Source organism: Marmota monax, unplaced genomic scaffold (genome assembly GCF_021218885.2).
Source record: "Marmota monax isolate L192 unplaced genomic scaffold, Marmota_monax_Labrador192_F-V1.1 WCK01_AAM20220418_F8-fsc00311, whole genome shotgun sequence".
NCBI classification, from domain to species: Eukaryota; Metazoa; Chordata; class Mammalia; order Rodentia; family Sciuridae; genus Marmota; species Marmota monax.
The window spans coordinates 859,060-878,718 of NW_026694601.1; the positions used below are offsets into that span (position 1 = coordinate 859,060).

General features: G+C 37.5%; 1 protein-coding gene across 10 annotated transcripts in view; it reads right to left on the bottom strand.

Annotated features, from left to right (window-relative positions):
* The window catches only part of Specc1 (sperm antigen with calponin homology and coiled-coil domains 1), a 287,982-nt gene that overhangs the window by 116,164 nt on the left and 152,159 nt on the right, over positions 1 to 19,659 (bottom strand). For all 10 annotated transcript variants that reach the window (XM_058572014.1, XM_058572018.1, XM_058572013.1 and 7 more), the window contains one exon: positions 2,417 to 3,999. In XM_058572014.1, coding sequence (XP_058427997.1) covers positions 2,417 to 3,999 — 1,583 coding nt within the window. The remainder of the gene's footprint in view (positions 1 to 2,416; positions 4,000 to 19,659) is intronic.

A 19,659-nucleotide genomic window follows, 5' to 3' on the forward strand; every position in this document is an offset into this window, starting at 1 on the left:
TTTATGTGGTTCTGAGGATTGAACCCAATGCCTCACACTTGCCAGGCAATTACTCTACCACTGAGCTACAACCCCAGCCCCATATTTAGATTATTAGAGGTTATAAAGGTCACTTTTCATACTTTTCTATATTTTCTAAATCTCCTATAATAAATACTTTATGATAAGAAGTAAGCTATTTTTAAGATGCCAAATTATTTCTTACTGATACATATATTTAGTGAGATACCAATCAAAATACCAAAGAGAACAATGAAGGACTAAGAGAGGACTTGAAAAATGCTCTTTGAGGGCTGGGGATATAGCTCAATTGGTAGAGTGCTTGCCTCACATGCACAAGGCCCTGGGTTTAACCTCCAGCAGCACACACAAACACACACAAAAAGTCCTTGGTGGGGGGCTAGGGATGTAGCTCAGTGGCACTGGGTTCAATCCTCAGTACCACACAAAAATAAACAAATAAATAAAGGCATTCTGTCCATCTACAACTACAAAAAAAAAAAAAAGTCCTTTGGGAGACTAAACATTTTGTAAAAGAGTACTCAGTGATCTTTAAGCAAAATAGATAAATATTCTATTGGGTGACAATGCAAAGCTTCAATTAAATGAGTACCTGGCTAGTAACCTCTAATTCTAATCCTGAGTTTTCAATAAAATACTTATGAATTTAAAACATAGACAATGGTAAAAACTCCTAACACAACATACTACTAGGACCATCAGAATGTCGAACTACAGAATCAGGATGCGACTAACAAGTCTCAAGACAGATGAAGCGATGCAGAAAAGTCTGCCTAAGAGCTTACAGCACAAATTGCTGCTTGAAACAGTGATAAACCCCCACATAAAGTGAAAAAGCTTTTTACCCTCGCTCCCCAGCAGACCCTTAATTCACAGACCCAAGAGCTTGATGAAGACAGAAACAGGAAGTCATCTCTCTGCACCTACCCTGTGGAGTAGGCAGACTATCCTACAATTATTATCAATCTTGCATCACATAAGAAAATTCCAGAACAATCAAAAGGTCACTTGAAAATGAATGAAGTGATCATTTATTTGATCTTGGGCTAGAGAAGATCTTTCTAAATTAAAAAGGTAAAAATAAAATATTTTTAAAGGAAATGATTAACAGATTTGAATGACATAATTTAATACCAAGTGTTGGCAAGGGCTCAGGGAAACAAGTGCTCTCATGAACTGCTCGTGGGAACAAATTGGCATAATATTTCTGGAGGGCAATCTGGCTGAATGTGTTGAAAGTCTTTAAAATGTTTATACTCTCTGACTCACTAAGTCAACGTCTAGGAATTTTTCCTGAAGAAATAATCAGAGAGAGACAAAAAATATATTTACACTAGTGAAAGACCAGAAAAAAAACATAAATATCCAATAAAACACATATGTTTAATAACACAGGACTAGTGAATATAAGATAGTTATATAATAAAGTACTATCATATTTAAAATAATACCTAAAAGAATAATTGATGGGGAGAATATGCTCAGAAAATGTTAAATGCAACAAAGAAAAGTTAATAACATGTACAGGATGGTTCTAAATGTTATTTTCTACAGTGCTGAAGATGAAAGCCCAGGGTCTCATGCACTCTATCATTGACCTATACCCCCAGCCCTTAATTTTTTTTTAATTCATGAAGATATATGCATACATATATTTGACAGAAAATATTAAAATAGTGGTTGTATTATTTTTTAAATATTTTTTTTAGTTGTAGGTGAACACAATGCCTTTATTTTTATTTATTTATGTTTATGTGGTGCTGAGGATTGAACCCAGTGCCTCACCCATACTAGGCGAGCATTCTACCACTGAGCCACAACCCCAGCCCGTGGCTGTATTATTTCTTGCTGGGAAAATTGGGGACAATTTTAACTGTTACTAATAGCTAAACTCATGATGATAGACTTAGATAACTCAATCGTCAAGCCTCAGCTTAGCTGTCACTTTTCCAGGAAGTACTACTTCTGCACTACTCCTGCCCTGCCCCCCTCCCATATTATTCTCGTGTCCCTCCTCTGCACTAGACTGCAGCTTCAGCAGAAATTTTTTTTTCTTCGGTATGCGATGGAAACCAGGGCCTCATGCATGCTAGGCAAGCATCTACCATTGAACTGTATTCCCCAGCCCTATGAAATTCTTTATCAATATATCCTACCATTTGATGTGATTTACTATATCCCCATTATACTTTCAACTGCCTGTAGTCAGAAATTTGGGTATTTCCTTTTGAATCTCAATACCAGTCCATCTGGAATCACAGATATTCAAGCATTTAGAATGCTAGGTTCATGAATGAAAGTAACAGAACAAATGATTCTCTTTGCAACTTTAAGGTCAAGGAGAGAAATGTTAGTAAGGATGAACAAATACCAGGTAAGAGACACCTATTCTTACCTTGGCTAGCAGGCTTGAAACATGTTTAATTTCACCATTTGCCTTTAGCAATTCTTGTCTGAGCTCTGTGCAAGACAGTTCCAGTTGATCTTTTTCAGCTCGAGCCACTTCCAACATTTCCTGGACTTTACAGTTCTCTGCTGTCTGCCCCAGGGTACTACTGGTCTCCATAGTTTTTTGCTTTTCTCCCTCCAAATGAGACTTCAAGGACCCATTCTCTGTCTTCAAGCCTTCCAAGGTAACTCTACATTCTTCCAAAGTTTTGGCCATCACACTATTATTACACCGCTCTAGTTCTAGAAACCCATTAAGTTTTTCATTTTCTTCCTTTAGGTGCTTAATCATGTCTAAAGCTCCTTGGTTTTCCTCCTCAACCTTCCGTAAGCTACAGGTCAACTGCTGCTGAATATTGAGCAACTTCTCTCTTTCAAAGCGGCTCTTCTCCAGAATATCTGTGCACTTCTGCTCCAGCTCCAGGATTTTTCCTCCTTGGGCATTGGGCTCTTCATTCTTCACTCGCTCTTGTAAAAGGTTTATCAGTTTCTCATTTTCTTGACTTAGCTGCTCTGCCCTTTCTCGATGCTGGTGAAAGGATGTCTCTAAAATCGTCTTCTCATCCACCAGTTTCTCGTTCTCAGCTGTCAGTTCCTGCACCATTTGCTGCTGGTCTGATAACTCTTGCAGAGTAGCCTGCAGCTCTTCTGCAGTGCTGTGCTGATTTTCTTCCATCTTGTGTATCTTCTCTGTGAGGGAAGCCAGGGACAGCTCGCTGGCGTTATTTGGGGAACTCCCAGTAGGGGAACACTTGGAGCTCTTAAAAGGGTTACTAGTGGAGGACAAGGGCCGAGACGGGGTATCTGCAGTGATGTGCTCAAAATCAGAGGCATCTGGTGACAAGGAAGCTTTGGTAACATCGCTGCTTGAGGACCCTGATGTCCGCAATGTATTTCCATGTGTGTTTTTTTTATACTCTTCAATTTCACTTGACAGCTCATTTCCAGTTGGACTTCCAAAGCTTGACTCTTGAGTTATGGATGTTGGGCAGCTGCTGTCACCAATGTGACTTGCTACTCCTTCAGAATTTGGTGACTGCTCGAGGTAAGTCAGTTTCTCCTTCAAGGCCCTATTTTCTTCCTCTAGGTCAGCAAGCTCTTTCTGAAAGATTTTGTTCTTCTCCTCAAGGGCTCTTAATAAAGGTTCTGTGTCACCTGGTGGGGCTGATATCCCATCAACACTTGGGTCTGAAGCATCAGTCCCCTCAGTGCTCAGGGCCCTTCTCTCCTTACATTTCTTTAGTTCACTTCGAAGCCTGTTGATTTCACTGTCTTTGGCTTTGGCTTCTGCCAGAAGTTCCCGAACTTGAGACTCAAGAACAGCTTTTTCTCCACCTTCATTCTCTTGCTTGGATTTTGCTGAAGTGGTCCTCAGGTGCTTGGTAGGGGTCGGGGTACAGGAGGAAGTTGGACTGGACCCAGATTTCCTTGGGTTGGAGGGACCACGTGGCACAGACCTCTCTCTTGAGACAGTTACTGAGAGTTCTCGGGGAGCTGGGATGCCTGTCCGTTTGGTTGTTGAAACAGCCCCTAAAAACAGAAGGAAAAATAAATTAAGAAAAACACCAAAAAAGCAAGAACTTTTATAATGGAATGACATCCAAACACGTGGCATAGTGAATGATGTGGCTATCACCTTTCGTGATGTGGCTATGACCTTTCAACCATTTCCTCCTGTTACCCACTTCCTGTTGGGGTTTCTGTATCTCCTCCCACAGCCCTACCTACTTGGGAAAGCTGACTCTCAGTCTGAGCTACTCAGACAATCCCATCGCCAGCTACAGTTGCTGGCACAAAGCAGGGGCACACAGCATATTAATATCAATGGGCACAAGAAAGGTTTTCAGGGCAGGCTGTCAAACATCACTGGATATCAGTAAGAAAGCACATGAGTATGGAATGGCTCGCAACCACCTTGCCCTTGTAAGAGGAAAGTGGGATTGCAGACAGCAAGATAGAAAGAAGGAAGCCAAATTTTTATTGGCATTATTGAGCTGCAAACAATACAGATGCCCTGTTGCTGGTCTTTCAGCTACACCAGCCAATGCATATGCTTCATATAAGTCACTATGGAACAGTTTTTCTTTAACTTGCAATTTAATACATATAAACTGATACAATGTTGGCAAATAAACAATAGCCATTTGACAAAATACAAGTTTATTGAGCATTTCTCAATAAAAACTTGCAGAGGGTATCATTAACATATTTGACTGAGCACAACTCTGATTAAGAAATCAGTGAGTTTAATCTTAGTATTAGAGGGGAGGGGTAGTAATTAGAAGACACAATGATACTAAGCAGAAACTGATCAGACCAATGATGTATCAATTTTAACACCACTGGAAATGGTATGCTATTTGTAGTCACAGAGAAATAAGAATGAATGGGATAAGGATGTATTATGAATATCTATGGAATAGTTATAAATATTAAAGGGATTTATATGACATTGAAATGATACAGAATTTAGTATATTTATAATGGGAAATATAAGATATAAAGAATTATTTCTTTATTTTCATCTATATTGTATCACAGACACATAAAAAATATTCTAGGGGTAAAAACCCAGAAACCATTCTTGTTTGTGCTCTGGAATTGAAGACTAATATCAGAAGTGAAGGGGAAATGAAAACTCTTGACCTATTTAACACATGCAAAGACCATCAAGGCTGAACTGCTGCAATCCTGCTAACAAAGGATCCCAGAAGTGATCACCAATCTCCAGGTGTCTTCAGAATAGAAAGCAGGTGTAGGAGAATGCCCCCCTCTCTAGACAGTCAGCAGATTTAGAACCCAGCCTGACCCAGATGCTCCAACCCACTACCCAGATTGCTAGGGAAAAGGAACAGCCACCAATCTAAACACCTGACTCGGAAGTGATGATGTACAGGCGGGTAGCATACCTTGCTAAGCACCTACCACTAAGTCCTTTCGAAACTTTGATATAATAAAGGCCAAGCTGTCATATTAATGTACAGAATCTATGATTTTTAAGGTAACTGTTTCAAACTAAGCTCCTGGGACAGAGACTGAGTACCACCATAGATTTTTGATACTTTTAGGTATCTAGATGCCTCACTTGCATCATACTGAATTACTCAATGAAGAAAAGATCTATTTAACTTTTCTTATAAAATGAAGATTAAAACCACTAAGCAATGAAATATTTTAGTAACAGCAGTTCTCTAGAATGAAGTCATCCTAGCAAGGACTATGATAAACACTGCAAGATAACAAAAGTTTCACCGTAACTATGGCCCAACAGGCATACATGCAAGTCAGGGACTCATTATCACAGCAGCATCTGCCATTCCTAAAATACCACTAGATTCAGGCTCTCCTTTCTTCTTTCCTCCCTCCCCGCTTCTTTCTCCTCTCCCTTCCTTTCTTCTTTCTACCTTCAATCATTTTTTTGGTTCTGAAGATGGAGAGAACTCCAACAGAACAACAGAACAAATTATTTCTAGCTATTAATTTCTATAATTAATTTAATTAATTCTTTCCTTTTGGTTCTAAATCTTATCTGGTTCTTCTAAAAAATGTACCTAACTATTCAATTTTTTTTCAAATAGCAAACCAAAGTTTATTTATGAACTACATCTAGCGCATTATGAAATATACAATCCAGTTGTATTTTTCATTACATCTATTCTTTTTTTTTTAATATATATATTTTTTGTAGTTTTTAAAACAGAATGCCTATATTTTGTTTATTTTTATGTGGTGCTAAGGATCGAACCCAGTGCCTCACACATGCCAGGCAAGCACTCTGCCACTGAGCTCCAGCCTCAGCCCTCTTTTTTCTTTTTTAAAACTACATCTGTATCTGTTCTTTAAGGTTCTCTCTTCTGTGTGCACATCACTTTAGAAACAGAGGGAACATTTAAAGAGAGCTGCTAAAATGCATCACAGACACATCAGACTAAACCTGGGCTGGTTAGTGGCCTCTCACACCTTCCATAAGTGCCTACTCTCCAGTCCAACTTACTTCCTCAGGGTACTCAAGGGAAGAAGTAAAGTGGCAATGATGTAAGCCCCTGAAAGACACCTGCCAGTGGAGTCTCCTTCAAGTACAGACATCCCCAACTAAAGAAGGTTCAACTCATGTTGATGTGAAAGTATATCCATACAACCATTCAGAAAAAAAGTTGTTTTTCACTTTTAGTAAAGAATTCAATAAATTAGTGATATTCAACACTTTACTATAAAATAGTCTTTGTGTTAGATGATTTTGCCTAGCTTTATTCTAATGTAAGTGTTCTCAGCATGTTTCAGGTTGGCTAGGCTAGTAAAACTGTTAGGCTTTATTATCTTGGTGGGTTTGGTGAGTTAAATGCATTTTCAACTTAGCCTATTTTCAACTTAGAATGAGTTTATCAGGACATAGTCTCACCATAAGTCCAGGGAAAACATCTTTACTGTGAGTTAAGACTCATTGCTAAACAATGTATTCTAAACCCCTGACACTGGCCATGCTACCTTACAAAATACATCCTTGCAAGGTGACAGCAGGGTGTCAAGAGGAATGGGCAGATGGAACTGTGGCGGGCTCAGTCAGCACCTTTATGTCCTTTATTCTCTTCCCATTCCCCCACTTATTCCCATTCATGAGCTTAGCTGGCCAGCTAACTGAAAGAGGTTGAAATGAAAGCAAGCTCCACCTCTTAACTAGGAAGACCTATACAAAAAAAGAAATATATTTAACATAATATTTTTAAATGCCAGTGAAAACAATATTATGCTGTGATTGATCACAAGTATATAAAACTAAATATTCATAGACACACGAACTAGAAGGGAACATAGAATATTGAGAACAGTTGAGTATTAAGCTGGTTGCTCTGTAAGTAATTTTCTGTTTCCTTTTTAGTTATATTTATGCAGTAGATTTTAAAAAATGGGGTAACTAAACAGTATGTAGAAATTCACTAATACACAAGGAAATGCAAACTAAAACCACAATGTGGTATCACCTCCCATCTGTTAGAATGGCTATTATAAAAAAAAGATGAAAGATGAGTGCTGGCAAAGACATGGAGAAAACGGAACCCTTTGCACATTGTTGGAGAACAGTATGGAATTTCCTCCAAAAAAAATTAGCATGTGATCCAGCAATCCTACTTCTGGGTATATATGCAAAAGAAATGAAATCTGTTATGTCCAAGAGATATCTGTACTCCTGAATTCACTGCAGCATTAGGAAATGGCTATGTCGAGTACATGTATTCCCTCATATACTTACTAATTTTTGTGGTGAAACACTTAAAATCTCGTCTCCTAGCTATTTTAAAAAAAATATTTTATTTTTTAGTTGTAGTTGGACACAATACCTTTAATTAATTAATTAATTAATTTTTTATGTGGTGCTGGGGATCGAACCCAGTGCCTCACATGTGCTAGGCGAGCACTCAACTATTGAGCCACAACCTCAGTCCCTCTCCTAGCGATTTTTAATGTATCCAACATATTGTTATTAACTAGGGTGATCATGTTGTACGTGAATTTTTTGAACTTACTCATCGTAACTGTACCCTTTGGCCAACATTTCTCCAGCCCCTTCTTACAAGTCCCAGTCCACTATTCAACTCTTTATTTCTATGCAACCAACTTTTTTAGACTCTACATGTAAGTGAGAAACATGTGTGGTATTTGTCTTTCTGTGCCTGGCTTATTTCACTCAGTGTAATATCCCCAGAATCATTCATATTGTTGTACAAAGAGTTTCTTTCTTTTGAAGGCTGAATAATATTCCACTGTGTATGTATACTGTATTTTCCTTTTCCATTCAACTGCTGAGGGACACTTTGGTTACTTCTATATCTTGGCTACTGTGAATAGTGCTGCAATGAACATGGGTATGCAGGTGTCTTTCCAACACATCCAGAAGTGGGACTGTTGGATCAGATGGTAGATCTATTTTTAATTTTCTGAGGAACTTTCATACACAAGGCTGCTTCTCTGAAACACTCCTTTGGAGTCATACTTTCCTAGCTTTTCTCCTACCTCAGGGGCCACCCTCTGTCTCCTTTGCTGATTCCTCCTTCTCCCTCTACGTTTTCCTTGCTAGAATTCTTCAGACCTCAGTCCTGGGCCTTTTTTATTTTATTACTTTATTTTCCTGGTGATCTTTTTAAAAAATAGTTATTTTTTAGTTGTAGGTAGACACAATATCTTTATTTCATTTTTATGTGGTGCTGAGGTTTGAACCCAGTGCCTCACGTGTGCTAGGCAAGCACTCTACCACTGAGCCACAACCCCAGCCCTAGTCTCATGATCTTAAATACTTAATCTCATGAACTTAACTGAAGACTCCCAATTAACTTTTCCAGAGACCTCTCTTCTCAGCAACAAATTTGAAAGTTAAGGGACACACTTGATAAGCATAACTGAACTATCATAAAAACATCTTAAACTATATCCAGGAGATCAAATAACCAGTTAACAGAAGTTTCAGAAATACTGACTGGCGGAAACCAAATGGAAGAATTTATCAAAGAGGAAGAGAATTCTCCAAAGATAAAGAACATGTTTCCAAAACTCATGTCAAGCAAAATTGATGAGAAAAAGAAAAAAAAAAAGTACTACATGAAGATATATTTTTAATGAAGCTTTAGAATACCAAAAACGCCTAAAAATTTGGGGAAGGCATGTGGACAGAGTATAAAATGAACCATCACTGTGCATTTGCAATACTGAATTCTAGAAAGCAATCAAGTAAATGCCTTCAAAGTTCAGAGGAAAAGATTATTTCAGCCTAGAATTCTATATCCAACTGAAATATAAACCAATCACAAAAGTTAAAAATACATGTTAAAAGTCAGGTATATAGTTCAGTGGTGGAGTGCTTGCCTTGCATGCTTGAGGCCCTGGGTTGAATCCCCAGCACCGCAAAAAATAAATAAAAATAAAAATATCAATATCATTTAAAAATACACATTAAAGCATGTGAAGACTCAGAAAACTAAAGTGTCAATACCCACTCTAAGGAAGTTATTTGAGTGTGTGCACCAGTAAAACAAGGGACTAAACCAATGAGGAAGAGAAAAAGTGATCTAGGAAGCAGTGGCTCCATTACAGGAAACCAGTCAAGGGAAGTCTAAAGATGATACCCAGAAACAAATTTGAGAAAAAAGTCTAGACCGGTTCAAGAGGACAAAGTGCCACAGAAGGGAAATTTCTTTGACAGAATATCTGCCTTGATGAAGACTATGAAAAACAATGAGGAAATAAATTTTAAAAAGTGGAAAAATGGGGCTGGGAATATGGCTCAAGTAGTAGCGCGCTCGCTTGGCATGCATGAGGCACTGGGTTCGATCCTTAGCACCACATAAAAATAAAATAAAGATATTTTACCTAAAGCTAGAAAAAAAAAAAAAAGTGGAAAAACAAGAAGCTTCATATGACAGGTAGCAAAACAATGACCTCACTTTGCAGGGAAGAATACATATGTAGTCACAATAATGTGGATACTACTTAAATTGACCAGTATGCTGAGCAAGCGAGACCATTTTCTAGAACGTTTGAATATTATCATATTTAAAGACAAAAAAGTTACAGAGGAAAGAAACTGAGAGGTATAAGACAAGGTAGAGAGGATACTAGTAATAATATCTTCCTCTGCCTTTACAAATGGAGAGCCAAAGATACTATACACAATTGACAAAATAATAAAGATGAAATGCATTATTAAAATAAAAGCAATAGGGCTGGAGTTCTAGCTCAGTGGTAGAGCGCTTGCCTAGCACGTGTGGGGCACTAGGTTCGAACCACAGCACCACATAAAAATAAATAGAGGCATTGTGTCCATATATAAGTAAAAAACTATTTAAATAAAGTTAAATAAAAGTAATAACCAAGACAGGAACTAAAAACAGTGACAATATTATGACATTGAGAAAAGGTGTAAGGTTAGGAGTTAAATCCTTATCTATCATAGCAAACAATCAAAAAAATGTGTGGGTGAGGGCTGGGGCTAATGCTCAGTGGTAGAGCACTTACTTTGCACATGAGAAGCATTGGGTTCGATCCTCAGCATCACATAAAAATAAAGATACTGTGTCCATCTACAACTAAAAGAATATTTTTTTAAAAATGTGTGTGTGAAAAAATAAACTATAGTAGTGTCAAAAGAATGAGAAAACAGGCTACAGATTGGGAGAACATTTTGCAAATGACATATGTTACAAAGGACTGATATTCAAAATGTGTAAAGAACTCCTAAAACTCAACACTACAAAAACAAACAACCTGACTAAAAATGGGCAAAAGATTTGAACAGACAACTCATCAAAAGAGATAGATAGTTGGGTGCAGTGCACCAAGTGCACGCCTGTAATTTCAGTGACTGCAGCAGGAGGATCACAAGTTTGAGGCCAGCCTGACTGAGCAAGACCCTGTCTCAAAAAATAAAATAGAAGTAAAAAGGTCTGGAAATGCAGTTCAGTGGTAGAGTACACCTGGGTTCAATCTCTAATACCACATGAAGAAAGAAAGATACAGATGGAAGAAGAGCACGTGAAAAGCTACTCCATATCATCATGGAGATTTTAATAATTAAAACCACAGTGAGACATCACTACACATCAATTAGAATGGCTAAAGTCTCAAACACTGACAACACCAAATGCTGGCAAGGTCGTGGGACAAATAGGAACTCTCACATAGTGTGGTGGTGCACATCTGTAATACCAGCGGCTTGGGAGGCGAGGCAGGAGGATCACAAGTTCAAGGCCAGTTTTAGCAAATTAATGAGGCTCTAAGCAACTTAGTGAGACCCCTTCTCAAAATAAAAACTAAAATGGTTTGGGGAAGCGGCTCAATGGTAAAATGCCACTGGGTTTAATCTCAAGTAAGTAAGTAAATAAATAAATAAATAAGCTATCAAGCTGTGTTAGTCAGCTGTCACTGTAATAATATAAAACAATAAACATTTAAAAAAGAGATTTATTTTGGCTCACAATTTAGAAGTTTCAGACTGATGGGTTAGCCCTGTCGTTTTTGTCCTGTGGCACATACAGAGGGAGCTCATGATGGAGCAAAATCATTCACCTCGTGGCTAGGAAGCAAGAGAGAAGAAGTGGATCCCCCAGTCACCAACAGTGGCACACCCCCAGTGACTTGAAGACCTCCTACTAGGCGCCACCTCTTAAAGCTGGGCATTGAGCTTCTAATACATGGACACTTATTCAAACCACAGCACAAACATGAGAAGACATGGAAGAACCTTGAGTACATGGTACTAAGTGGAAGGAGACAATCTGAAAAGGTTGCACACCTTATGATTCCAACTATAAGGCATTCTGGAAAAGGCAAGACTATAGAGACAGTAATAAATAAATAAATAAACAAAATGGTTGCCCCGGGGTGAGGAAGGAGGGAAAGATAAATAGGCACAGCACAAAGGAATTTGAAGGCACTGAAAATACTCCATTTGATACTGCAATGGTGGGTGAAAGTCATTTCACATCTGTCCAAACCCACAGAACACACACCACCAAGAGCGAACCCCAGTGTAGCATAGGGACCCTGAGTGCCAAAGATGTGTCAGTAGGTTCATTGATTATAACAAACATATCAGTCTGGTGAGGGATGTTGATAACAGGTGTGTTTGGGGACAGAAGGTACACAAGATTAACTGTATTACTTGCCCAATTTTGCTATGCATAAAACTAGTCTAAAAAATAAAGTGTATGTGTGCACGCGAATGTGTGTTTTAAATGCAGTATAAGCATAATCAAGTTGTTATTTGATCATCCCCAAAAGAGGGACACAAATTGAGAAGAGGACAGGGCACCAGTGGTCTTGCTTTTTATAGGTTCCTTGTCCTAGTCTGTTTTTAAACCTGTGTGTATACTACTCTGATAATAAAAATTATGACAAAGCAATGTGTATGTTTGTAAATATAGTGTAGAAGCAGGAAATCCATTGGATTTTCTAGGCAGTACTGAGCCTTTTGACTTAGAATAAATAAGATGAAAAAAAGTTTGAGGCAATTCAGCAAGCAGACTCTCTGCCTTAAGGAATAAAATCTGTTATCATATCTTGGGGCCCCACCTTGACCATGTAAAATGGAATTTCTTCCATAGCTAGACTGCTCTTTGGGTAGTCTCACTACAGTGTGCTCTAGAGATTCATACAATCTAAAACTAAAGTTAACGGAGACATTCTTTGCAAATCAGAGGAAAAGCCACAAAAGAGTCCTCACTCATCCAAATGAATCAAATCACTCACTCTGCCTTCTTTGTTAAAAGCAAACAGTAATATCAACATTTAGAGGTTTTGTATCCCTTCTTTCTTTCTTTCTTTTTTCTTTCTTTCTTTTTGTTTCTCTTTCTTTGCAGAATTAATTTTGCTCATACTCCACTTGCTCAGCAACTTGGGTTAGAATTTTAAACACTTGTAAATCTACATCCTCCTCTTCCCCAAATATTCATGCTGTACCACAACCACCATGAACAGTGCTCCAGAATGAGGGGGACAATAAAGCTTCTGAACAAAAGACCCCTAACACTCAGAAGGGGGCTCCAGCCTGGAGAGGACACAGTGACCGCTCTGTGTTGGGTTGCAGGCTAGATGTGGGAGGACACAAAGCTGCAGTGTTTGTGAGGAGAGATAATGGTATGGTCTGACCAGCTTCTTGCAGGCAACCCACACAGCTGGCTGCAGTTAGTCATCTCCAGAAGAAGCCAAAATGGTTCTGGAAGGGCAGCTCCCAACATGCAAAAGTTTGGAAAGTACAAAGCAGCCAGGGACATCTACTTTCCACTGAAAGCAAAGTGGCCAGAAGAATGCCTGACCCCAAAATTCACTCTGCACACAGCATTAGTCTCCCTGCCCATTGTGTGGGCCAAATGAAATCCTCATTGCCCAACTTGAGAGCTTGGCACTGCTGAAGCGAAATCTCCCAGCTTTGTGGGAAAAGAAAACCCACGGTCTCCAGGCAGCAAACGCTAAGAATGAGTTGTTGTCGAGGGCAGTGGAGCTTTAGTGAATGAAAAGATCTGCCTCTCCACGTGCAGCCTTGTTTCTGGAGAGATGGGAAAAGCTCGACTTCCAGGTTTGTAAGCCTCAATGCAAGTTAGAACAACCTAGTCTAGACCACAACGGAACTCTGACTCCTAATAATACTACACCTGGCTTAGCTGTAGCTCTGCCAGAGATCACTAAGAAACATTCAAGTTCCACTATTACATTCATCTGAGAATTAGATGGAATGGATCCACTGAAACCTATTTATTTTCATTAATATTTCTTTTTGGGGTTGGAGGGATGACTTTTTTGTGTGTGTGTGTGATGCTGGGGATTGAACCCAGGGCCTTGTGCATGCGAGGCAAGCACTTTGCCAACTGAGCTATATCCCCAGCCCTGGGGTATGATTTTTTAAATTGACATAAGTCAAAACATAAAAAGAAGTTTAAAGAATCACCTACATTTCTTAAATGAGAGTTTACTATGGAAGGGGATAATAAGGAGGATAGGGCTGGAATCAAACCCAGAGACCTGTGTTTGCTAGGCAAAAGTCCTACCACTGAGCTAAATCCCCAACCCAGTACTTCAGTTTTCAAAATATATTCATATATAAAAATCAATTGGCAAAAGTATTAATTTTTTTTGAGGCAGTGTCTCACTATATTGCCCAGGTTAATCTCGAATTCTTGAACTCAAGCCATCCTCCTGCCATATCCTCCTGAGCAGCCAGAAGTACAGAGATATGCCACTGTGCTGGCTTTTTGTGAAAAATATTATTAACATCATTTTACAGATCAATAAACTAAAGCTTCTTAATTTGCTCCAGGGTCACATAATAAGTAAATCTTCTGATACCTAAGGAATTATAAAATCATGTTCTTTCAGAGCTGGAAGAAACAGAAATTACATACCCTAATTTTTCATAGAAAATAGTATCAATGGCATCCAAATTCTGCTGCTATTTGCTAAACTCCCATGTATCAGTTGCCATGGAGTGTTTTCAGTGAAAGAGAACCCAGCCTTAGACAAGCTAACATTCAACAGCTCACAGAGTTGGACTATTATCCTTTATGTAAAGCTGAATTCTGTCTTCGTTAACATGGTACACACTGGTTCCAGATTTTTTTTCAGAACAGGAATCACAAAATACAAATGTATTGCCTCTTCCACATGACATGCGAATATTTATTTGAGGGCAACTTTGTTTTCCATACGTCTTCTATTCTTCACTCCAAACATTCCTAATTCTTCCCACCAGGCCTCAGGCCCAGAGTTCATTCGTTGAATGAACTGTCCAGAGACCTTTTGACTTACCTATGGTCCTCTGAAACATTACCCAGAATCTCAGAAATGCTGCAGATATGGTCTCTATGAGTTAGGAATCTTTGGATTCCAACATAAACACACAACAAGTTTTCAACAATATAAAGAAAAGTTTTGGGCAGGTGCAACTGAAAGTCTAGGCCAATTTAAGGTCTGGTTCAAGCAAAAGATGTTCTTAGGGTCAGTTTCTTTCCATCTCTTGCTTCTGCCTTCTTCTCAAATCATCTTCATCAATAAGCTGCCTGCCCTCATGATGGCTCCAGCAGCTCAAAGCCTCATATCATATCCCATCAAATGCCTCAACAAACGACTCCTGGCATTCATTGTGTGACTCTTTCCTGGAATGAAGTCTGCCTAACTGAAACGTCCAGACATGGAAGCCAACATGAATTCTACTGACAACTGGTCAATTCCAAAGACCACTGGGAAGACTTCTCCCTGGTAAGTACAGGACTCTCAATTTTCTGTACTTTCTGGGGCTAGTTAGTCCCATTTCTTCACTTTGGTATAAAAAAGGCAAGGATATGAATAAGAAACATTTTGTTGCTTCACCATGTTCTTCAAGCTCTAAGACTGATGAAAACATGTTCAGCACTTTACCAATGACCTTTGTTTTACCCTCAACTAAATTAATATTTCAAGTTTTAAAATAAGAAAACCAACCCCTCTTGTGCAGAACCTATATTGCACCCAACACCTTACAAATATTAACACAAAACCCTATGCAGTAGATACTGTTTTATACATATTTTACCAAGATGGAAACTGAGGCACGGCTAGGTCAGATAACTTATCCAAGATTACAGACGTTGAGCTAGGATTCAATTGCAGGAAATATGGGCTCCAATGTTCATACTCTTAATCACTAAATTCCTCATTCCTTGCATATGGAAATAATATATGCTCTTTATAAAAGCAAAATAACCAAAATCCTATACCAGCCTGTGATGATCATTAAGAAGATACTGGAAAGGATCTCTCAAGTTGATACAAACATGGCTGGTCTTATTTGGGATCATAGCATACACATATATGACATAAAGCTATAAACATCCTTTTGTGAACTATGTTTTATCATTTTAGAATACATTCTAGTTATAGCTTTCCAGGACAATGTAAATAGATGTAACTTGTTCTTTTTTGATTATATAAAAAATTTCGTTACTATATTAGTATATATACTCATTTTAGTACTATGTACTATCATTTATTTAACAAATACCTAACTCAGTGACATTCAGATTGTTCCTAGACTTCAGCCACATTGAAAAAGACTACAATTAGCAAATTTTCCCTAAATTCACTACATATATGTATGCACAGGTACATTTATTTCTAGAGGACAGAAGCCCTGCATTCTCAAAAGCAATACATATTCTCAAAAGCAATTCAGTCACAACAGCTATTGCCAGACTGTTTTCCAAAAAAGATTGCAATTATTTACATGATACTATCAATATATAGGAATAATTACCTCTCTGTACCCTACCCAACACTGGAAGTTACTCTTTGATGGGTAAAAAATGCTTTTGTTTGCCTTGAATTTCTGATTATTACTAATGTTAAATATCTTTTTTTCTCTTCTTTTTTGTTTTTGCAATTTGAGTTGCTCATCACCCTACTCCTTACTGACCCCTGTTACCACCTCTTTTGGCATTTAGGTTTTTTTATTGTTTATAGGTATACTTCATGTATTCAGGTTATTGCGCAAAATTTTCCCCAGAGTGTTACATTTACCCAAGTAGAGGCTACTTGTATCCCAGAATTTCTTCTTTACTTAACATTTAAATTAATTTTAACTGCTATGTAAAAACATTAAGTTGTACATATTAATAATATAATAATGTGGGCTGGGGTTGTAGCTCAGCAGTAGAGCACTTGCCTAACATGTATGAGGCCCTGGGTTCAATCCTCAGCACCACATAAAAATAAATAAATAAAATAAAGGTACAAAAAATATAATAATGTGATATTTCAATACATGTATATACTCTGTAATGTTTAAATTTGGTTAAACATATCTCCTCAAACATTTATCAATTCTTTATGGTGAAAACTTTCAATGTACTTTCTTCTAGCTTTCTGAAATGCACAAGTCATTATTATTACCTATATTCATCCTAAAATAGCACATGCTATTTTTTATTTTTCTTCCTGAGTAACATGATTTACAGTTGGGCATGTGGTTCCAAAATGACATTTTAACCTCTTTTGAAGCTGGATGCAACCAGGTGACTCAGTTCCGGCCAATCAGATGAAGCTTTCCTGGAGAGGGTCCTTAACAGACATTCCAATTTCCTTTGTTCTCTCTCTTTCCTCTCCTTTCTCCTAGATCTGCTGCCTGAAACTACAACATCTTGGACCAGAGATCAAGGCTTCACATAGTGGAGCCACAGTTGGGTACTGCTGAGAATCACACCAGCCATGGGTCAATACTGAGCTCTATGTGAGAAATAAACATGTGTCTTGTTTAAGCCATTATTATTTTGTCACTTGCAGTAAAATTTAATCCTAATATTGTGACTTTGAATATAGGGTGATACTCCTTTCCAGTAAGAGCAAAAACAAACAAAACAAATTATAGTGTTTTGACCAACTTGAGTAAACTTGTATTGCTGCAGTTAAATCCCTACTTTAAATTTATGTGTATGTGTGTGTGTGTATACATATATATAATATATTTTAATTTATTTATTTATACATTCATTATAAAATACTTATTATAGATAGCATATTTATATATTTATTTACATATACATACTTAAGTCACATATAAAATCTCTTAGATCAAACTTGTTTTTTTCTTTTTCAATATTTAAACAAAAATGGTTTTGCCACATAGCATTGATACCAAAGTGATGTCAAATAAAAGTGATAATATTTCAGGTTTTATATTTTTTTCTAAGAGCAGTTTTGTGAATTTATATTTTGAGAGAAAAATTCCAATTTCCTCCAGTTTTTCATATCTATTGTTTCTGATTTTGTTTCTTCCACACCTGTAAACCTTATCTGTTTTCAATATTTTTTTTCCTTTTTTTGCAATACTTGAGATTGAACCCAGGAGTACTCTCTCATTGAGCTATACCCCCAGCCCTTTTTTTTTATTTTGAGATGGTCTCATTAGGTTACTGAGGCTAGCCTCAAACTTGCAATCCTCCTGCCTCAGCATTCCAAGTAGCCAGAATTATAGACATGCACCACTGAGTCTGGCTACCTTTTGCCTTTTCAAATAATGTTAGCTCTTATTTACATTTTATGTTTTCTACTTCACTCACTTCAATATCATTATTCATTTCTTTTTCTTTTTTTTTTTTGTTCTTTTACCTAGTTTCACTCATACATTTTTCAGTCTGTCTTTTCTTACACTAAAAGCATCTACAACTTAACTTCCTGATTATAGCTGCTATTCTACAGATTTTGCCTATTTGAAACTCGCCTCTTTCTATTTATTGCTAGATGATTATAATTTCTAGTTGACCTTTTTTTGGTGGAATAGGATATTTAAGAAGGGTATCTCTTCAAGGTAGTTTTTTTAATAATAATTTTTCTTCTTTCTACTAATTTCACTGGATTAAAATCAGGTTACTGTGATCTTAATCCAGTGATTAAGATAGTTTCTACTGGGCTGGGGATGTGGCTCAAGCGGTAACACGCTCACCTGGCATGCGTGAGGCACTGCGTTCGATCCTCAGCACCACATAAAAATAAAATAAAGATGTTGTGTCCACCAAAAACTAAAAAATAAATATTTAAAAAAAAAAAAGATAGTTTCTACATTTTATTTTTGTTTTCTGTAATAAACTATATGGTCACTTTCTGTAAATATACCCTTGACACAGGGGAAGAATGTATATATTTCCTGCTCCATACATTTATTGAGTATATTGTTTATAACCTCTATATTTTGTCTTATTTTATTTTTGTTTCTTTCAAAGGTTGAAAACTGGCAGTCTCCAAGCTACAGACATGCTTTGTTTAGCTGGCAAATGGCTTTAAAATGTATAAATCCCAATGCCTCCAGGCAAGGCATGCATTATCCAGTTCACTGTGCAATTCCCATCATCCCTGCTGCCTTCTCCCTAATTCACATATTCATGCTACCCACTGGCCCCTTTGGGATTCCAAGTTGGCAGTCTAGTGTATCTGACCTGTCAAATTAGAAAATACACACATAATTAACATCTTCTAGTGTAATATGCTTTTAAATGAATTCTTTTATATTTAATTTTTGTTTTATGTATTTTGCTGCATAAAGTTCAAAGACAGTTATATATTTTTGTCTTTTATCAGTATAGTATCCTTCTTTGTTCTGTTCAACACTTTTATTCTTACATTCAGCTTTGTATGATGCTAATATCGTTAATCTTTGATTTGGGGTAGGTGAATTTAGCTTAAGAATATTTATTATGGGGCTGGGGATGTGGCTCAAGCGGTAGCGCGCTCGCCTGGCATGCGTGCGGCCTGGATTCGATCCTCAGCACCACATACAAACAAAGATGTTATGCCCGCCGAAAACTAAAAAATAAATATTAAAAAAAATTCTCTCTCTCTCTCTCTCTCTCTCTCTCTCTCTCTCTCTCTCTCTCTCTCTGTCTCTTACTCTTTCTTTAAAAAAAAAAAGAATATTTATTATGGTACAGTTCACTTTATTTTGTTTGCTATTTGTAAACTTTTTTTTTTTGTTATGTGGTACTGGGGATTGAACCCAGGGCATTGTAGATTGGAGGCAAGCACTCTACCAACTGAGCTATATCCCCAGCCCTAACTTTTTTTTTTTTTTTTTTTTTTTTAGTTGTAGATGGACACAATACCTTTGTTTGTTTAGTTTTATGTGGTGCTGGGGATCAAACCCAGGGCCTCACACATGCTAGTCAACTGCTCTACCACTGTGCA